Source organism: Manis pentadactyla, chromosome 11 (genome assembly GCF_030020395.1).
Source record: "Manis pentadactyla isolate mManPen7 chromosome 11, mManPen7.hap1, whole genome shotgun sequence".
NCBI lineage: Eukaryota > Metazoa > Chordata > Mammalia > Pholidota > Manidae > Manis > Manis pentadactyla.
Window position 1 is genome coordinate 37,521,849 of NC_080029.1, and position 20,931 is coordinate 37,542,779.

A 20,931-nucleotide genomic window follows, 5' to 3' on the forward strand; every position below is an offset into this window, starting at 1 on the left:
TAGCCGCACACCACCCGACCTTCTGGAGCTCCTCACGGGCCAGGTGCCGCCGTGACCCCTACCCAACCGTCTGGCGGAAGCGGTAGCAGCGCGGCCTGAGATTGCCGCTGCATCCGGGTCCCTCTCGCCTCAGCCCAATCCTCGGCCTCCTCTCTTCCTACCCTCCTGTTTCTCCGCCCCCCCGCCGCCAATCCCTGATCGGCTCTCAGTCGAACATGCTGGCATGGGAGTGAAGGCGGACTCTGACCAATGAGGAGTCGCTTCCCGTTTGAAGCCCCCAGTGAGTGGGTGCCGGAGGCGGGCTCTGCTGGCCAGAAGGGTCGGTTGCGCGTGTGCCATGGACTCAGCTGCCCGGTGATATTGACAATAGGAGAGAGAAAGGGGCATTGACCAGGACCCTCCGCGGCTACTGAACGGCGGCTCTGGCAGCGGCGGCTCCAGCTCCAGCGACCCCTCCTTCTCCTTCCTTCTTCTCCTGCTGCTGCTGCGGATCCAGTCTTCCTCCCTTCCCCCCTCCCCACGTCGTCGCTGCCGCCGCCGGGTCCGGGGCAACGAGCAGAGGCGCCGCCCGCCGGGAATGTGAACGAGGAGCCACCGGCGGAACCGCAACGGGGTCGGTGCCGATTTGATGGGACGGGCCCGCGGGGGAGGAGCGTGAGGCCGCCGCCGCCGCCGGAGCGCTGAGGTTCAGGTCCGGCCGTGAGGCCTAGAGGCGCCGCCACCGCGGAACCGAAGGTACGACGCGCCGGACAGCCGTCGCCCCGGGCTCCGTGCCGCTGTCCTGACCTCCCCCTGCAGGTCCCGGTTCCGCCGTCCGCTCCCGCTGCAGCCCTCGCGCGTCTCCAGCCCCGCGAAACCACAGATCATTCGGATTCTTCCCCAGAAGCTTCAAGGTAACTTCGTCCCTCCAGCACCGCGGCTTGCCTTCTTCCCGCCCTCCTTTCCGTCTTACGGGGGAACCTGCGGGACACCGGCCTCGGAAGGCCTGGCCCGGGCAAATGAGGGGTGCCGCGGGATGGGGTGCGGGAGAGGGAGCGCCAGTCCCACTTGTCTGATTTACCCGCAAATGCTTCTGATGATACTTCTCATTCACTCATCCCCTCCCCCCTTTTTCTCTACGTTCCCCCACAGGAGGCATATTCTTGTCCCCCTTTATCCACTGACGGGGCGGGGGAAATGGAGGGACTGGTGTAGGGGATAGGATTCTCTTAACAGCTTATCTTCAGGGTTGGGAGTGAGCATCTCTACAGACAAACTCCCTTCCCTGCATTCTCCTCCACCCCAGTACACCCTTTGGATTATCCTGAGCCTTGGAAATGCCCCGTACCCTCTGTATAAGGCTTTGCGCCCTGTTCTAGGGCGAAACCTGTTTCCCTGGGCTTTGCACTGACCGCTGCTGCTGCAAGTTCAGTTCTGCAGCGCTTTAGGGTTGAAATCCTTGACGTTTATTCTGGGCATCGGGCGGAACGGGCAAATAATTTTAAAAAAAATAAAATCAATCATCTCTAGAGATGGGAGATGAGAAATAAATAAGAGACTGAAAGAGTGATGGAGGAACAGGATTTACTGCAATCTTGTGTTGTTAGGGTTAAATGAAATCTAATTCACATACCAGATTGGAAAATCTGCTTCTAAATTTACATACCAATGTAATGTGGAGCTTCTTGCTATGAAAAATTTTAAGTGATCTTACTTCTGTGTGTGTGTGTATAGTTACTCATAGTTTGCAATTCCATTTTGAATGTGTCACATTTTATTTTAAATCTAAATAAATTGGGTAGATTTCTAAAAACTTTTTTTTAAGAGACCCAAACAAATCTTCAAAATTCCAAACAGTAGCATAATTGTTTTGTGTTTTGTTTATGTTTTTGTTACTTTTACTTTGTCAGGTAATCCAGATAACTTTTTATTCTTAACATGTTCAGGAAGAAACTCCCTTTTTTACTTAGAGATAAAAAACGCCATTGGAATGACAGGTAATTTGAGTTTCAGCATTTCCCCCATATGCAGTACTTCTATTTGAATCTGCCATGAATCTTGCCTGGAGCCACTCTCCATGGAAATTATGGCATCTTTTTAAATTGATGAATGAAACTGAGCTTAATGCTTGTTCCTTTTAGGAAGTAGCCTTCATTTTAATAATTTGAGAAGGTTAAAAAATCCTAAACTGTTTGGTTCCATCAGTTTGGTGGAATGAAAGTTGATATTTGATGATGAGTTGCAAAGGAACTCAACTTGGTTGTCTAAATAGGCTGTGAATTTATGTTTTCAACTTCAGTGCATGATTTCATCATAGTTTTGTTTATTAAGCTTTAATGAGTTAAGATGGCTTTATTCAAGAAAGAAGACTTCTTTGAACTGATTTTAATTATGCCTTTTATGTGTTCTGTTTAAAGTAACCTAACCTGGCCTCATTTGCAGTGTGGTGTAGTTTATCACAGTTAACACAGCACATTGCATTAGAAGTCATGCCTAGATAGTCTCAGTAGTTGTAAATTTCACCTTGCTGTAATACATTGGTGTAGTTTCTTGAAGTACAATAAGGGTTTCAACTCCAGAGCCCATTCATAATATTAACTATCTTGGGAAAATGTATTGATGGAAGTTTTCCAGCTGCAAAATAGCTCCAGAATTACTTCAGGAATCTCAAGATGAGAAAAAATTTGCAGTTAGAAAATGAATAGATGGCTTACAAGGGTTCTTCAAGTGTAAATGAGCATCTTCATTGCTTATCGTAGCAGGAGCAGCACAGCCCGTTAGAATTACAGTATTGTTTCTGTGGTAGTTATACTACTCCCATTTTCCACCAAATTTTCATGTTTTTCCATTGGACATACGACTTTTCTTAATTTTATTTGCTGCCTTTGTCACATACTCTCATTTTCATGAATGTTGGGTATAGGAATGTTCGAATTGGTGTAACTCATGTGCATGCTTCCACTTTGGGAATGTGTTTATGATACCTCTTTCTCTTTAGTAGGGATATGTCCTCAGCACCAACTACTCCTCCATCAGTGGATAAAGTAGACGGATTTTCTCGGAAGTCCGTCAGAAAAGCCAGACAGAAGAGGTCGCAAAGTTCCTCACAGTTTAGGTCTCAAGGCAAGCCCATTGAGTTAACACCTCTGCCGCTGCTAAAAGGTAAGACTTATGACCAGGTGATGGATACCTTTTCAATAGATTTTTTGATATGTATATATAATTCCCTTCTAGGAGGATTTCATATTTGTTAAAATTCTGTGTTGTAGGTTGAAGGGATGGGAGATTTCAGACATGTTGAAGTTACTGATGTGTGACCAGATATACCCACTCTCCTTGTTAAAGGGCTCAATTTAATATAAATAGGTGTAGACAAATGAAAAGAGACTTATTTATCAGGAGAACCTCTCACACTGATAAAAACTGAATGCCAGAGAAACTTTAAGATGTTCTGGGTCTGTGTTTTTAATTTTTTCTTCTTTTGACATTTAGATGTATACATTGCATGTGATGACAACTATAAATTGTATGGCCTAGTCACAGGGAGTAGATCTATAGAGGAACTGGTACTATTAGCTTACATAAAGAAAATCATGTTTGAAAGGATCCATTTTTAAATCAAGAAAAAATGGTCATTATTAATTGAGTACATGCATTCTTGTTTTCAGATAGTAGAAATAGAAATGTGTATGATGATCATACTTGTTTAATGCTACTTTTCTCTTTCCTTTGGAATGAATTAAGTACAACTTTTTAATATGAGAACTTTTTTATTTAAATTAGATCTCTCAATTTTTGTTTGGGTATGTGGATGCTTCTTTTTGTTTCTTTTAATTTTCATCTGTTTGCTTTATATTATGAACAGGCATTGTTTGAAATGTACTGGAACATAGCATAGATAGCATGGAAACTCTCTGAGTCTACTTTTGAAAGTAGACTTGTCTGCTGAACACTAAGAGTGGGAAGAAAGCATGAACAACACAGTGCACTTCGTGTCTTAGAAAATCAAGAATCCTCATTTGCTAGTTTGTTAATGTATATTTATTTCTGTAATAGTTTGTGAAGTAAGAAAGTATTATAAGAAAAATGGGAGTTTGACTAGAAAAGATCCTCAATTTAGCCTAGGATATTTCAAGCTTGTATTTTTTCTTATGTGAACCTTTTTTTTTAAGGGAGGGAGATTCATAGATGGGAATTGGGTGTTTATATTTGAAATTGGTGGAAACTAAATGAACACTGATTAGTGTAAAGATGGTAATTTACCATTTAATAAAGATGAGCTCTTACAAGTTTGAGGGGAGGAAATTTTGGCTAAAGATTTTGCTGGTAAAAATGTAAAAAAGAAAGCATGACGCTTTGGAAGAAAAATGAAAGAAAAAACTTTTTAGAAATAAAGATATGCTTGAAACACTAAGTTGAGAGGTATATTGGAATCTTTAGTAACTTAGTCTGAACCAGGTAGCATCTATATCTGGTAAAAATCTTTATTCTGAGGAAGCAGATTAAACTTTTTTAGGGTTAGAAAGAATTAAAAATTTTAAACCTTATTGTTACATTAATTCTGGGGGTATCTAAGTTAGACCTTAACTCACCATTCATAGCCAGGGTATTAGTTCTGTGGGTAGTGAAAGAGGCATGCATGAGAATTTGGCACATGTTTTAGTATTTTCTTGTTCCTTATCTCATTATTTTCATTGTGGTAAAATATACGTAACATAAAATCAACCATTTTAACCTTTTTCAAGTGTTCATTAGGTGTCGTATTAAGTACATTCACACTGTTGTACATCCATGTCCAGAATTTATTTTCTCTTACCCAACTGAAACTCTGTACCCATTAAGCACTAACTGGTCATTTCCCTCTATCCCTAGCCCCTTGGCAACTGCCATTTTACTTTCTGTCTTTATGAATTTGATTAATTTTGGTACCACATGTAAGTGGAGTCACAATATTTGTCTATTTGTGATTGGTTTAGCATAATGTCCTCAAGTTGAAGCCATGTTGTAGCATATGTCAGAATTTTCTTCCTTTTTAAGACTGAGTAATATTCCTTTGTATTTTTTTTTACCACCTTGTCTATCTGTGAATAGACACTTGGATTGTTTCCACCTTTTGATTTTTGTGAATGCTGCTGTGAACATGGTGTGCAAATATATGTACAAGTCCCTGCTTTCACTTCTTTTGGGTATATACTCAGAAGTATATTGAATTGGTTAGGTCATATGATTAATTGTTTGAAGACTTGCCATAGTATTTTCTACAGCAGCTGCACTATTTTAGATTCCAGCTAGCAATGCAAAAGGGTTCCAATTTCTCCATATCCTTACAACACTTGTTTTTTTTTTTTTTTAATGATAGCCATTTTGATGTATGTGAAGTGGTATTTCATTAAGTTTTCCTTTGCATTTCCCTAATGATTAGTGATGTTGAGCATCTTTTCATGTGCTTATTGGCCATTTGTATATCCTTTTCTCATTTTTTAAGTGAAGTCTTATGGTATTAAAAGTTTTCCAAGAACTCTGCTTTCCAAGAATATGATTTTTGTGACCTTGTATGTTTTGCCAGCATGGGAGAACTGGAGAGCAACAGAACCGTATGATTAAATTAGATACATCCACAGGCTTATTTCAGGCAGACTACAAGTGATTCTTGTGTAGTAAGCATGTTCTGGGAAAATATTCTGGAAAGCATTCCATAAGTTCCGTATCTATGGAATAACAAGGAAGTAAATCAGATATAGACTTCAGAAATGTGTATTTGCTCTTGATTTTTATAGTGAATGTAAAGGGTTTGTTAAATGACACTTATTTTCCTTACAGTGAATTGACTTTTATTTGTGTGTTGCCTTCTCACCAATGATAGGAAGTAATTTATACAGAAAATACAGGAAGATTTTCTTTTTCCATCTCCTTAGGAGAAACCAGAATAAATTATATATGCTTGCCAAAGGATAGTTTTGAATGCAATTTTCTGTTGAATTACTTTGACTAGATTGGAAGGTTGAGTTAATTTTATCTGGGGGTACAATATAAATTGCAGTTCAGTTTTGTGGGTTGCTTTAAAGTAAAAGGTATGTCCCCAAGGTCTTCAATTTTAGGGGAGTTTGAAGATGGAAACATGTAACATAGTAATTTTGAAATTCATCTTTTTAATATGTAATTTTGAAAGCTCAAAAATTAGGTATTCACTAATAATCACTTGTTTTGTGTGTATGCATTATCAATGTTTATTATATGCATCCTAATGTTTGACCTGTAAACAATACTGCCATTAATTATTAGCACTTAAGAGGCTCTTCAGTTGCAGAACTGTTACAAAGTGAGAGCAAAATTTCATCTATTATGCTGTTTTTCCAATAGGTGAGGTTTTGAAATTTGTATCAATGATGTTGTATCCTGTAGAAAGCCACATCAGCATGTAGTTCTGTGTAAACACAAGGAGAATAACCTGGCTTTTCTTAAGATTTTATAATGAAATTGCAGGATAAACCTTCAAATACAGACCTCTCAATTTTCTCCATTTTCATATACTTCTGAAAATGCCTTCAGAGAGTCCTAAAGTTTTTGAGCTTGAAGGACTCTCAATCATTTTCCTGATAAGGGAAATCCAGTGGAGGTTTAGTGCCTTATGTGTGTGATAAGAAAGTAAACTCTAAGATGCTTTCCTGTGCCTACATAGCAGGACATGAAGCAAGGTTTGACAGTTCTCTGGGTAAGTCTGACTAAGAACAATCAAACTAAACACTTAGGCAGATAGACAAACATGCATTTATAATAATAATAATAATGAGGAGGAGGAGGAGGAGGAGTGGCAGTAGTAGCATCTGGTTGGGTGATTTAAATCTCCCTACCACATCCTCTCATGCCTTATTTCCTTCTTTCTTGGGCTGTAAAAGCTTATATAAATTTAGATTTGAGTGAAGTGTTTTTTGATAACTACCACCTCTTTGAAATAGGATTGTAATGAAAGTGGCATCATTATTTCTAGCCTCACAATTTATTATATGTTTCTGAGGTATCTTGCTGATAGTTTGGGCATTGAGTATTAAGCATTCCAAAAATTATGATGACTGGAGGTACCATTCAACAGGAAAGACCCTGTTGGTGTTGAGACCTTCAGGTCAGTACATTGTGCTAATGTAACAATCCTTCTCTAATGACAACTTTCTTTTTAAATTCTAGGTTTATGATTCAGCTTACATTTTTATTTTTTAGGGTGGTAATTCACAAGCACTTTGAAAATTAGAATTTAAAACCAGTTTTTGTGCTTTTCTGATACTTGGGTGGGATAGTTCTCATTCATCTGTATCTGCTTTGTATAATATAAAGAAGAAATATGCAGATGCAATTCCCAGTTTTTATAGAGCTAGGGCTCTAAAGTGACTTTATAATGAGAGTAGTCTCTTAAGGAATAATGTCCTCCACTTTAGTGTTTACCATCCTACTTGTGTGATACAGGGTTGCATGGGAGAAAGTGCATGGGCTTATTGCTTGCAAGGGTCTGAGTGCACTCACCAGCTGTGTTCCCTGGGGCGAGTGAATTAACTTGTCTATCAAATGAGGGGGAAATCTATTGATTTCCTTGTCTATCAAATGGGGATGATAATAATAGTTAATAATATGGCAATACTGCATTCAATAAATACTAGCTATTGTTATTTAGCTGGGATTTCAGAAGTTAGAATATAAATAATGTGGAATTATTTGACTTTTTATACTTTCCCAGCAAACAGTTGACACTGGAAATTTCTCTGAAATTATGAAACCAGAGCATAGTTTTGCAGTCATAAGCCTTTTTCAGCCCCCAAATTTTCAACCCCTAAAACAGTGTGCCAGTGTATTGAATTTAGTAGATTATTTATTTTAAACATCTTTATTTGGAGATTTTCACCTACTGCATTGGTATCCTGCCACAATTTTTAATGTAATGCTTCTTATTTTTCACTTACTAATTTTTCCTCCCAACTTGGTTCTCTAGTTCCTCTTCCCAAAAGCAACCAGTCATAATATTCTCATATGGAAAGTATATGCTTGAACCCTTGACTAAATTTAAAATGCATTGAGCAACCTGAAAAAATACATATGTGTATTTTTTTAAATGGGAGAATTCCATAGCATTTTTCAGATTCTCAAAGAGGCATCTGAATAAAAAAATGTTAAGCACCGTCAATCTAGTTTGTGCCTTAGATAAATGGTGTATATTTTTTAGATAACTAAATTGTGTGTGTGTGTGTGTGTGTGTGTGTGTGTGTGTGTGATTTAAAAAATAGAAGCTTTGCTTTTGAACTAGCACATCAGTAAGTTAATAGGTGTCAACGTTCGGCTTTGTAGCCTTTGAAATAGTCTGATGATATTTCTCTTTTAGGGAAGAAATGATAAGTTTTGCACAAAACCAAGTGAAAATGACACCGTATTCATGTGTGAAAGATTATACCCCATTGTAATGGAGAGGTATTTCATTCACTCCTGGAAGGAATAGTTTTTCTTTATATATCCTAATTATTTCTGTTGCATAGAGAAAATTCCCTTATAGAGTTGTATGTGGGCCAAAAGATACTGTGCATAAACGTTCCTGGTTTATTAATCATTTAAAAGTAGGGTAGCAACTTGCATTCATATCCCATTCCATCTGAGTGTGATAATTACTCCTTGGTTCCTTCACCTAGGCCTTGTGGATTTCTGGTTGTGGAGAGGGTACATGCATCATGGATGGGCTTCAAGGTTCTAAGAACTTCATCAAACTATATGTAAAGTTTCTGAGTATGTGCATTTTTTGGACGACAGAGTTCATTGCTTTCATCACATTAAAGATTTAACCCTATCATTCCTGCTTTTTCTGCATAGTTAAGAGCCTTTGGCTTAGACTAAAAGATTGGGAATTACTGTTGTCATTAATATTATTATTATTACTATTTTTGAGTCTCATCTTAGATGTGTGTGTACACATACACATTGGACACTTAACCAGTAAATGTTGTAAGCTAAAAAACAGAATTCATCATAATCCTCAATCCTCTTGAGGATATTACCCAGCTAAGGCATAAAAAGAGGTGCCAAATGAATCTTCTCGTAAGGTGAGGTGGACCTTTTCTACCTAGAACTTTCTTCTCTGACTTCACATCATTCTTCAAGTTTCAGCTCAAATGGGATCTTCTTAGGGACTGTACCTCATGACTTTAAAAAACAGTCTTTGAAGTTTCTGTCATTCCATTGTTTCTTGAGTCTTATTTTTTAATCTGAAATTATTTTATCTTTGTTTATTAACTTGTATGTTATCTGTTTCTCCTCCCCAGTTAGAATATAATCTTCGGTGTAGAAACCTTGTTTCTCTAATCTCTGGGGCGTAGAACACTGCTTCATACATAGTTGGCATTCACTAAATATTTGTTAGTAGATTGATGAACATTGTTAGTTGACATCTAAATTATTAATAAGTATAAGCATAAGTTTTTTCCCCCAAACCTAGGCTGATCAAGTTTTGTTTAACTTGTAATTTATATAGAATTATAAACTTTTTTAATGAAGACTTTTTATTTTTAAAGGATCAAATTGCTGGGTGTTCACTTAAAATCTTCAGAAAGGCTTTTTGCATGGGTAATTCTGCATGTTTCAGGTTAAAAACAGGAGTGGTATCTTGTGGACCGAATGGAGTGGCTTTTATATGTGATATACTAACTGTGATTCCTTTTACTTAGGGGACTCATACTTTTTGTTCTGCAGAAGTTAAGCTGTGAAGCACAGTGACATTCCTTTTTTTGGTTGGTGTTTGGGGACTGAATTATGGGCTCATCAGATTATCAGACTTTATATAGTTTAGGAGAGAATTGCTTGTCTGAATATTATAATGAGCTTTTATAGCAGTGTTTTATGGTCAAATTTGCTTTTATCTTTAAAACTTACTTTGTGATAATGTTAGCCTCTTAGTGCTAATTAGGTTTTGTAGTGCAAAAGAACAATAAAGTTTCTAAAGATACTTCAAAATTGCTGAGTAAGGTAGGTCTTTGGTTTGTTTGCAAATGGTGACATCCTCTTTTACTACTTAAAAATACTTTTCTACCCTTTGATTTAAAGATTTTTTGAAGACAAATATGCAGTCTTATTTTTGTTACAGTAGAAGTAAGCATATAATGCACATATTAATAGGACAGTGTATCATTATTGTATAATTGTATTATTGCCTAATATATTAGGACAGTGTATCATTATTATATAATTGTATTATTGCCTAATATATAACAGTTATATACCTAGTATGTGTAACATAAATTACCTAAAAAAGGCAGGTGGCCTCCCTGAGGTAAAAATGGAGGCCCTGGAGTCACATACACCTAGGTTTGAATTTTGGGTCTGCTCACAGCTATGTGGGTTCTAAAACAGTATTTTTTTATCTCCAAAATTGGGAGACTATTAGAAGTCATCTCATAGAGTCAGATTAAGTGCCTTAGGCAGATAAAACATATAGCTCAGTGCTGAGTATATTGTAGGAATTGGAGAATATATATTCTAATGAACATAATGGAAAATGCTTACCAGTGTTTCTCAGTTGACTTTTATTCCCTTAATATAATGCCTTGATTATTTTTATTTAAGGAAGAAAAATATGGAGTATGTAGTGCTGTGAGAAATAAACTTTTAAAGCAGAAAGGAGAATTGGTTCTTAAGTATCTCAGCATTACTGTTTAGTTCACATCAATTTCAAACTTACTCTTATTTCAGGAGTAAGAACTTAAAGTGGCTAATGTAATTATAAAATTATTGTTAGATAAACTTATTTTGAAGTCCTCTGCTAGGACAGGATCTTTAAATTTTTTTTGTAATTGCTGACTTCTGTCAGTAAAAATAACATATATGTCTGTTTATACATTGTATACATATGCTATAATGCAAATACATAATGCACATTAAGAACATATACAGACACAGAAAGTGGAAAGTCATGAAACTGAAAAATAAAATGTATAGACATTGTAGTACTTAACTTTTGTGCCTCCTTTTCCCTTGCTCATTTCCTCAACACCTGCACCTGTGGCCCTGAGCACATCTTTGTTTTGAGGTTTTGCTTTGAAGAGAGAGCCTTTTCTTCAGGTTTCGAGCCAGAGTGAGATGTAGGAGTTGAATGAGAAAACATCTTTCTTTACCTTCTTGAGGTTTTTGCCCAGGATTTTGAGTTTATTGCACCTTAAAGAAACCAAATCTGAACTGAGGGTTTTGCCAGTTTAAGGAGTATCATAGGTGGTTCTTTGTTGATGGCTTCGATCTTGCTGTTGATGGGTGGGTTTCAGGGGGCCCTTGACACTCTGGAAATTCCAAGCAGTATTTGGCATCTCTGTGCAGATTGACAGTTTTCTGGAGAAAGTATTTAGAGCTTTGACAAGATTCTCAAAGGAGTTTCCCCCAAATCTAGGAACCACTGCTTTACATGGTGGGTGTCAGTTTCCTCACTCAGCAGAGAGAGAATTTGTCATATAATCCCTTTCAGTAGAAGGGAGATCTCATAACAAGAGGTTTCTTCTGCATGTCTCTCCTGATTCTTAGTTCTTTTTGATACCACACAGATTTTAAAATTTATGTGGAGGTAAAAGTTACTACATGAGTCTGGTGTGGTTGTTTGGAAATTTTTAATTGGTATCATTTGAAAAATTAGGCTGAATGAAGAGGATTTTCAAAGGTAAGGTTGAGTGTGCATGAAAAAGCATTTATTCTGGAATAGCTGTGGACCTGGAAGAAGTTGGAAGGAGAAACTCAGGTTATCTTTGCTGGGGAGAAAAGTGTTTTAGTAACCAGTGATGGAGAAGACAGGCAGCGGCTGCTTGTTGTGCTGTGTACCGGGCCGAGTACCACCTAGTGTTGCATTGGCGCTTCCCACCAACACCAAGGGCAAGGGGTGCTTGCTGTTAACTGAGGGATGAGCAACTTGCCCTCTCTAGCAGAGAGAGCCAGGATTGGGATCTCAGGCCCATCTGGTCCAAGGCCAGTGCCATCTCTATTGTGTGCAGAGCAGTAGAGGAACACAGGTGAGAACTTGAACTAACGACCATCTTGCTCAAGCTATGCTGTGATGATGTACTAAGTGAATCATCTTACTACTTCTCATAAGAACCTTAAAGTTGGTGGAGACCGAAGTGATGAGAAAGAAAAGTGGGGAGCAGCTAGGCCTCAGCAACACCATGTGGGGTAGGTACTGATGGGGAAGAGTCAGGGAAGAGCAGCAGGCCTCAACGTGGCTCCTTGGAAAGACCAGGCAGCGCCGCCCAGAGGCTGGCAGGAAGGAAAGCCTCCTCACAGTGGCAGGGAGGGGGAAGATGTTGCCCTGACTCCTGTGGGATTCAAATGCTGTCATGATAAGGACATGTCAGCCTTGGGGTTTGGTAGCATTCTGGCTATGGTATCACTTACAATTCATCTTTGCATTTTCTGGGGAACTAGCATATTGTAGGAAAGGGCATGGGTTCAAGTCTAGGTGGTCATTCTAGCTTTGTGACCTGAGGTCAGTTACTTAACCTGTTTGGAGCTTCAGTCTCCACTTCTGTGCTATGGGACTTGTATTTCTCCAGGTAGTTATAAGGAATGAGATGTGAGTAACTGCCTAACGTGGTCAGTTTCTTGATAAATATTCTTTCTCTTGATCTTTCTGTTTATCACTCATCTTTCTATGAGTCTCTCCCGTGGACCAGGATCTTGTTTCAGATTACAGTGTTGTGAGGGAGGAGATCTGGCAAAATTTCATCCATTTATGTAGGTGCCATGAAAGACTACACCTTATGGGAATGTTACATTTTGATTAGTTCCTGGTTGTTTATGCCTGGAATACTGTTCAAAGTGAAATATCAAAACATTAAAAACAACATGGAGAAAATTGGGACTTAACACCATTTCAGGAAAAGTACTATCTTCTTAAGAAGAAGATACAAGCTTTGGAATTAGCCTTTTTTACCAAAGTGCCCCCAGAAGACACTGTCTGAAAAGTGGAAGGGCATATTCCCTTGCTATACGTTACAAGGAAATACAGTGAGAATTCAGACTGGCTTCAACTTCCTAAGGAGCTACCTTTTTATTTGCATTTTGGAAATCACAGCTATTGTGTTCGTTTGCACATTGTAGGTATATAACACTTTTCTTTTTGAGTGAATGAGTATTTTGAAATCAAGGACATTTGTAGCAAAAATGAAGTCTCTTTGGGGTTCAGAAGGCTACTTCAGTCTTTGTCTCAAGTTAATTTTTCAGAAAGATAGTGATGTATCAAAAGGACTGGTAGTTTTCCCTAATTTGTTAGCAAGAGTCAAAATGACTTGAAAGCAGATTGCTGGAAGGGACTTTTTTTTTTTTAGATAATTATTTTTTATTGAAGGGTAGTTGACGCACAGTATTACATTACATTAGTTTCAAGTGTACAACACAGTGATAAAACATTTATATACATAATTCTAGGTTCCAGCTATCACCCTACCAAGTTGTTACAATATTTTGACTATATTCCTTATGCTATACATTACATCCTGGTTACTTATTTATTTTACAATTGGAAGTGTGTATATATATATATTTTGTGAGGGCATCTCTCATATTTATTGATCAAATGGTTGTTAACAACAACAAAATTCTGTATACGGGGGTCAATGCTCAATGCACAATCATTAATCCACCCCAAGCCTAATTTTCATCAGTCTCCAATCTTCTGAAGCATAACGAACAAGTTCTTACATGGAGAACAAATTCTTACATAGTCAATAAGTTACATGGTGAACAGTACAAGGGCAGTCATCACAGAAACTTTCGGTTTTGCTCATGCATTATGAACTATAAACAGTCAGTTCAAATATGAATACTCATTTGATTTTTATACTTCATTTATATGTGGATACCACATTTCTCTCTTTATTATTATTATTTTTAATAAAATGCTGAAGTGGTAGGTAGATAAAAGATAAAGGTAGAAAACATAGTTTAGTGTTGTAAGAGAGCAAATGTAGATGATCAGGTGTTTGCCTGTAGACTATGTGTTAATCCAAGCTAGACAAGGGCAATAAAACATCCACATATGCAGAAGATTTCTCTCAGAATGGGGGGGTGAGGTTCTAAGCCTCACCTCTGTTGACCCCAATTTCTCACCTGATGACCCCCCTGCGACTGTGCCTGTCTTAGGTTGTTCCTCCCTTGAGGAATCTTACCCGTCTCTGGCTAACCAGTCATCTTCTGGGGCCATACAGGGAAATGTAAAGTTGGTAAGTGAGAGAGAAGCCTTATTGTTTGAAATGGTTAGCTTTTTATTACTTTGCATATTTATGCCCTGTAGCTTCTATGCCCAGCATTTGTCTTGAGGTATCTTTACCACTTGGAAGAATTATGATACTTGGTAAATTTGATCTGAGGCACGAATTCTATTTAAGGGTTGTAATTAGGAAGGAAGAAGAAAAGCTATAGAAGTAGCAGGCGGAAGAAAACATGGGAAGATTGATTATTTCTTTGACATATCTTCTTGTAGAGTAACTTCAGCATGTGTAGGTTTTAAGCTACTACTTAGATTGCGCACACACATTAACATAATAGGAGTATAGTTACATAACCAAAGCATACCTGTAATTACCATCCATTTCCAGTGAAACCAAGAAAACCAGTTAGGCACCTTAGGCATTTGTGAAAACTTATCTATGATATGGTGGATATTGTCCAACTGAACTTGAACAGTCTGAGAGAAATCAGACAAATTAAAACAACCCATTCCTGGGGAATGTTCACATCCCTTATGTTCTTTTAACAGTAAATAGTCTGTAGTTGTAAGATTTTGGAGCGCTACAATTTGCACTTCTCCTAATTCTTGGTTGAGTTCCAACAGTATAGATCCAGTCAAATTTGTTGTTTTACTGTATGCACAGGCCAGCTTAGATATCTCCTTCCTCATTCCCATGGCAAGTCCAGGAGCTGGTGGGATGAGTGCATCTACAGCTGTAGCAGTGCGTGGATCTTTGTTGGGGTTTTTTGATGATCATCTTCTGGCATGAGTCTTCCAGAGAGTGCTGATGTTGGAAGTTCTCTTTCATATTGTATCTTAGTTCATTTTCGGGGTAGCCCAATTAGGCTTTGATCCTCTGTATAAACACAAACAGACCCTATGCCTACACTTTGATATGCCCTTTATACCCTTGTGTAGAACTCATTGGAGGTTACCACACAGGAACTGCCTTTTTGTTTTGTTTTGTTTTGTTTTGTTTTGTTTTTGGTATCACTAATCTACACTTACATGACGAATATTATGTTTACTAGGCTTTCCCCTATACCAGGTCTCCCCTATAAACCCCTTTACAGTCACTGTCCATCAGCATAGCAAAATGTTGTAGAATCACTACTTGCCTTCTCTGTGTTGTACAGCCCTCCCTTTTCTCCTACCCCCCATGCATGTTAATCTTAATACCCCCCTACTTCTCCCCCCCCCTTATCCCTCCCTACCCACCCATCCTCCCCAGTCCCTTTCCCTTTGGTACCTGTTAGTCCATTCTTGAGTTCTGTGATTCTGGTGCTGTTTTGTTCCTTCAGTTTTTCCTTTGTTCTTATATTCCACAGATAAGGGAAATCATTTGGTATTTCTCTTTCTCTGCTTGGCTTGTTTCACTGAGCATAATACCGTCCAGCTCCATCCATGTTGCTGCAAATGATTGGATTTGCCCTTTTCTTATGGCTGAGTAATATTCCATTGTGTATATGTACCACATCTTCTTTATCCATTAATCTATCGATGGACATTTAGGTTGCTTACAATTCTTGGCTATTGTAAATAGTGCTGCGATAAACATAGGGGTGCACTGATCTTTCTCATACTTGATCGCTGCATTCTTAGGGTAAATTCCTATGAGTGCAATTCCTGGGTCAAATGGTAAGTCTGTTTTGAGCATTTTGATGTACCTCCATACTGCTTTCCACAATGGTTGAACTAACTTACATTCCCACCAGCAGTGTAGGAGGGTTCCCCTTTCTCCACAGCCTCGCCAACATTTGTTGTTGTTTGTCTTTTGGATGGCAGCCATCCTTACTGGTGTGAGGTGATACCTCATTGTAGTTTTAATTTGCATTTCTCTGATAATTAGCGATGTGGAGCATCTTTTCATGTGTCTGTTGGCCATCTGTATTTCTTTTTTGGAGAACTGTCTGTTCAGTTCCTCTGCCCATTTTTTAATTGGGTTATTTGTTTTTTGTTTGTTGAGGCATGTGAGCTCTTTATATATTCTGGACGTCAAGCCTTTATCGGATGTGTCATTTTCAAATATATTCTCCCATACTGTCGGGATCCTTTTTGTTCTATTGATGGTGTCTTTTGCTGTACAGAAGCTTTTCAGCTTAATATAGTCCCACTTACTCATTTTTGCTGTTGTTTTCCTTGCCCAGGGAGATATGTTCAAGAAGAGGTCACTCATGTTTATGTCTAAGAGGTTTTTGCCTATGTTTTCTTCTAATTTGCATTTCTCTGATAATTAGCGATGTGGAGCATCTTTTCATGTGTCTGTTGGCCATCTGTATTTCTTTTTTGGAGAACTGTCTGTTCAGTTCCTCTGCCCATTTTTTAATTGGGTTATTTGTTTTTTGTTTGTTGAGGCATGTGAGCTCTTTATATATTCTGGACGTCAAGCCTTTATCGGATGTGTCATTTTCAAATATATTCTCCCATACTGTCGGGATCCTTTTTGTTCTATTGATGGTGTCTTTTGCTGTACAGAAGCTTTTCAGCTTAATATAGTCCCACTTACTCATTTTTGCTGTTGTTTTCCTTGCCCAGGGAGATATGTTCAAGAAGAGGTCACTCATGTTTATGTCTAAGAGGTTTTTGCCTATGTTTTCTTCCAAGAGTTTAATGGTTTCATGACTTACATTCAGGTCTTTGATCCATTTTGAGTTTACTTTTGTATATGGGGTTAGACAATGGTCCAGTTTCATTCTCCTACATGTAGCTGTCCAGTTTTGCCAGCACCACCTGTTGAAGAGACTGTCATTTCGCCATTGTATGTCCATGGCTCCTTTATCAAATATTAATTGACCATATATGTCTGGGTTAATGTCTGGATTCTCTAGTCTGTTCCATTGGTCTGTGGCTCTGTTCTTGTGCCAGTACCAAATTGTCTTGATTACTATGGCTTTATAGTAGAGCTTGAAGTTGGGGAGTGAGATCCCCCCTACTTTATTCTTCTTTCTCAGGATTGCTTTGGCTATTCGGGGTCTTTGGTGTTTCCATATGAATTTTTGAATTATTTGTTCCAGTTCATTGAAGAATGTTGCTGGTAGTTTCATGGGGATTGCATCAAATCTGTATATTGCTTTGGGCAGGATGGCCATTTTGATGATATTAATTCTTCCTAGCCAGGAGCATGGGATGAGTTTCCATCTGTTAGTGTCCCCTTTAATTTCTCTTAAGAGTGACTTGTAGTTTTCAGAGTATAAGTCTTTCACTTCTTTGGTTAGGTTTATTCCTAGGTATTTTATTTTTTTTGATGCAATTGTGAATGGAGTTGTTTTCCTGATTTCTCTTTCTGTTGGTTCATTGTTGGTGTATAGGAAAGCCACAGATTTCTGTGTATTGATTTTGTATCCTGCAACTTTGCTGTATTCCGATATCAGTTCTAGTAGTTTTGGGGTGGAGTCTTTAGGGTTTTTTATGTACAGTATCATGTCATCTGCAAATAGTGACAGTTTAACTTCTTCTTTACCAATCTGGATTCCTTGTATTTCTTTGTTTTGTCTGATTGCCGTGGCTAGGACCTCCAGTACTATGTTAAATAACAGTGGAGAGAGTGGACATCCCTGTCTAGTTCCCGATCTCAGAGGAAATGCTTTCAGCTTCTCGCTGTTCAATATAATGTTGGCTGTGGATTTATCATAGATGGCCTTTATTATGTTGAGGTACTTGCCCTCTGTTCCCATTTTGCTAAGAGTTTTTATCATGAATGGATGTTGAACTTTGTCAAATGCTTTTTCAGCATCTATGGAGATGATCATGTGGTTTTTGTCTGTCTTTTTGTTGATGTGGTGGATGATGTTGATAGACTTTCGAATGTTGTACCATCCTTGCATCCCTGGGATGAATCCCACTTGGTCATGGTGTATGATCCTTTTGATGTATTTTTGAATTCGGTTTGCTAATATTTTGTTGAGTATTTTTGCATCTACGTTCATCAGGGATATTGGTCTGTAGTTTTCTTTTTTGGTGGGGTCTTTGCCTGGTTTTGGTATTAGGGTGATGTTAGCTTCATAGAATGAGTTTGGGAGTATCCCCTCCTCCTCTATTTTTTGGAAAACTTTAAGGAGAATGGGTATTATGTCTTCCCTGTATGTCTGATAAAATTCCGAGGTAAATCCATGTGGCCCGGGGGTTTTGTTCTTTGGTAGTTTTTTGATTACTGCTTCAATTTCGTTGCTGGTAATTGGTCTGTTTAGATTTTCTTTTTTTTTCTGTGTCAATCTTGGAAGGTTGTATTTTTCTGGGAAGTTGTCCATTTCTCCTAGGTTTCCCAGCTTGTTAGCATATAGGTTTTCATAGTATTCTCTAATAATTCTTTGTATTTCTGTGGGGTCCGTCGTGATTTTTCCTTTCTCGTTTCTGATACTGTTGATTTGTGTTGACTCTCTTTTCTTCTTAATAAGTCTGGCTAGAGGCTTATCTATTTTGTTTATTTTCTCGAAGAACCAGCTCTTGCTTTCATTGATTTTTGCTATTGTTTTATTCTTCTCCGTTTTATTTATTTCTTCTCTGATCTTTATTATGTCCCTCCTTCTGCTGACCTTAGGCCTCATCTGTTCTTCTTTTTCCAATTTCGATAATTGTGACATTAGATCATTCATTTGGGTTTGCTCTTCCTTTTTTAAATATGCTTGGATTGCTATATACTTTCCTCTTAAGACTGCTTCTGCTGTGTCCCACAGAAGTTGGGGCTTTGTGTTGTTGTTGTCATTTGTTTCCATATATTGCTGGATCCCCATTTTGATTTGGTCATTGATCCATTGATTATTTAGGAGCGTGTTGTTAAGCCTCCATGTGTTTGTGAGCCTCTTTGCTTTCTTTGTACAGTTTATTTCTAGTTTTATGCCTTTGTGGTCTGAAAAGTTGGTTGGTAGGATTTCAATCTTTTGGAATTTTCTGAGGCTCTTTTTGTGGCCTAGTATGTGGTCTATTCTGGAGAATGATCCATGTGCACTTGAGAAGAATGTATATCCTGTTGCTTTTGGATGTAGAGTTCTATAGATGTCTATTAGGTCCATCTGCTCTACTGTGTTGTTCAGTGCTTCCATGTCCTTTCTTATTTTCTGCCCAGTGGATCTATCTTTTGGGGTGAGTGGTGTGTTGAAGTCTCCTAGAATGAATGCATTGCAGTCTATATCCCCCTTTAGTTCTGTTAGTATTTGTTTCACATATGCTGGTGCTCCTGTGTTGGGTGCATATATATTTAGAATGGTTATATCCTCTTGTTTGACTGAGCCCTTTATCATTATGTAGTGTCGGAAGGGACTTTTTAAAAGTAAAGAGATGTTTTGTATTTCATGTTTTAGCTCTGTCCTGTCTTTTATGCATCCATCTCCTTGTGCCTCTTCAACTCCATCCACAACTGATACAACTAAGTGGCATGTTCACAGTAACCAGTCCTACAGAAATAATGTTCATTTCACTTTAAGGTATTTTAATTGAAAACAGTTAAGGTACAGTACTAAACCTCAGTAGTTCTAAAACTTATCTGGGATGTGGCTGGGTCTAGAGGGAGACCGTCTATAAGGTTTCAGGATGAGCAACTTTGACATAACCTTTGGCTGCTGAGAAAACTTCACCCTTTCCTACCTAGATTTAGTTACTTCTTAAAGATTTTGGTTAGAGCTATGATTTGTTGTGTTTAGATTTATATCTTAACGTTGTAAAAGTTATTTCAATTAATGTTTAATAAGTGGGATTTATTTAGGCTTTTTGGGTTCAGTAGGATGTTCTAGTCAGGAGTGGTAGACTATGGACTCACACTGTTGAATTATAGTGAGGCTTTGAATGAAATAAATTAAGTGCAGGTGTATTTCAAGGTGTGTATGAAGCAAATGGCAATGAAAGGAGTCTGTAGATGACCTGGCTTAAATAGTCTCCTCCAAGGGTCTTAAATTTTCATTTTTGTACTTGCTCTCTGGGCTGTTTTAATTCAGTCCATTAATTCATCACATTTCTACTGAGTAGTCTTAGGCACCGGGCATGCCTTGGGAATGCAGTGACGAGCAAATGAGAACATGGATGAGGTTCTCTTCTCAAAAGGCCATTGTAGCCGGAGGTCACATACTGATGGGGCTGTTTAAGTTGTCAGTGCCAAATCCTTCAGGCTGGGTTAAAGTTTGTCCTTGATCCTCAGAGTATTTGTAAATATTCATAAATATACAACCGCAGAAGATATATATCACCCATAAACCCCTTGCCCAGTCATAAGGAGTAATATTTTCCCCTCATGTTTCTATCTTCATGTGTTACACTTAAAATACATATTGTTCTATGTGATGATTAATAGGATTATAATTACTTTGAGATAGTCTTATTGTTGGAATTGAAATTGTAAAAGAGTTTTCTTGTTATGTAACATTCTCGTCATTTTATGATACTGAGCTTTCTTTGAAGATTACTGGAAGAATACTTTGAGATAGCTGTATTGTTAGAGTTGGAATTTTAAAAAGTTCTTTTTTTGTGTTTGGTAACATCATGCTTGTCATTCTGTGATACTGAGATTTCTTTGAAAACAAATCACTTAATCATGGCTTGCTTTAAAAAAATTACCAATTTACTTCCAGACTATAAACATGAAAATGTAAAAAACGTATCTGGTCTCTTTAAAACTAAGTAAAAACCACCTGTAGGTCCATCTATCTGCTCTATAGATGGCACTGTTATTAAAGTGCATGATCTTAAGTTTTCATGTGTTTTAATTCTCCGCTTTATGAACTGCTTCTTGGAAT

At 38.1% G+C, this 20,931-nt stretch overlaps 1 protein-coding gene across 2 annotated transcripts in view; it reads left to right on the forward strand.

The window, feature by feature from the left end:
- The first annotated feature begins 282 nt into the window (after positions 1-282).
- PPP2R5E (protein phosphatase 2 regulatory subunit B'epsilon) overlaps positions 283-20,931 on the forward strand; it is a 158,603-nt gene continuing 137,954 nt past the window's right edge. The window contains exons 1-2 of one of the 2 annotated variants that reach the window (XM_036896276.2): positions 283-893; positions 2,981-3,141. In XM_036896276.2, coding sequence (XP_036752171.1) covers positions 2,985-3,141 — 157 coding nt within the window. In that variant the 5' untranslated portion in view covers positions 283-893; positions 2,981-2,984. Of the gene's footprint in view, positions 894-2,977; positions 3,142-20,931 lie in introns of both variants that reach the window. The other variant, XM_036896275.2, reaches the window with a different exon arrangement.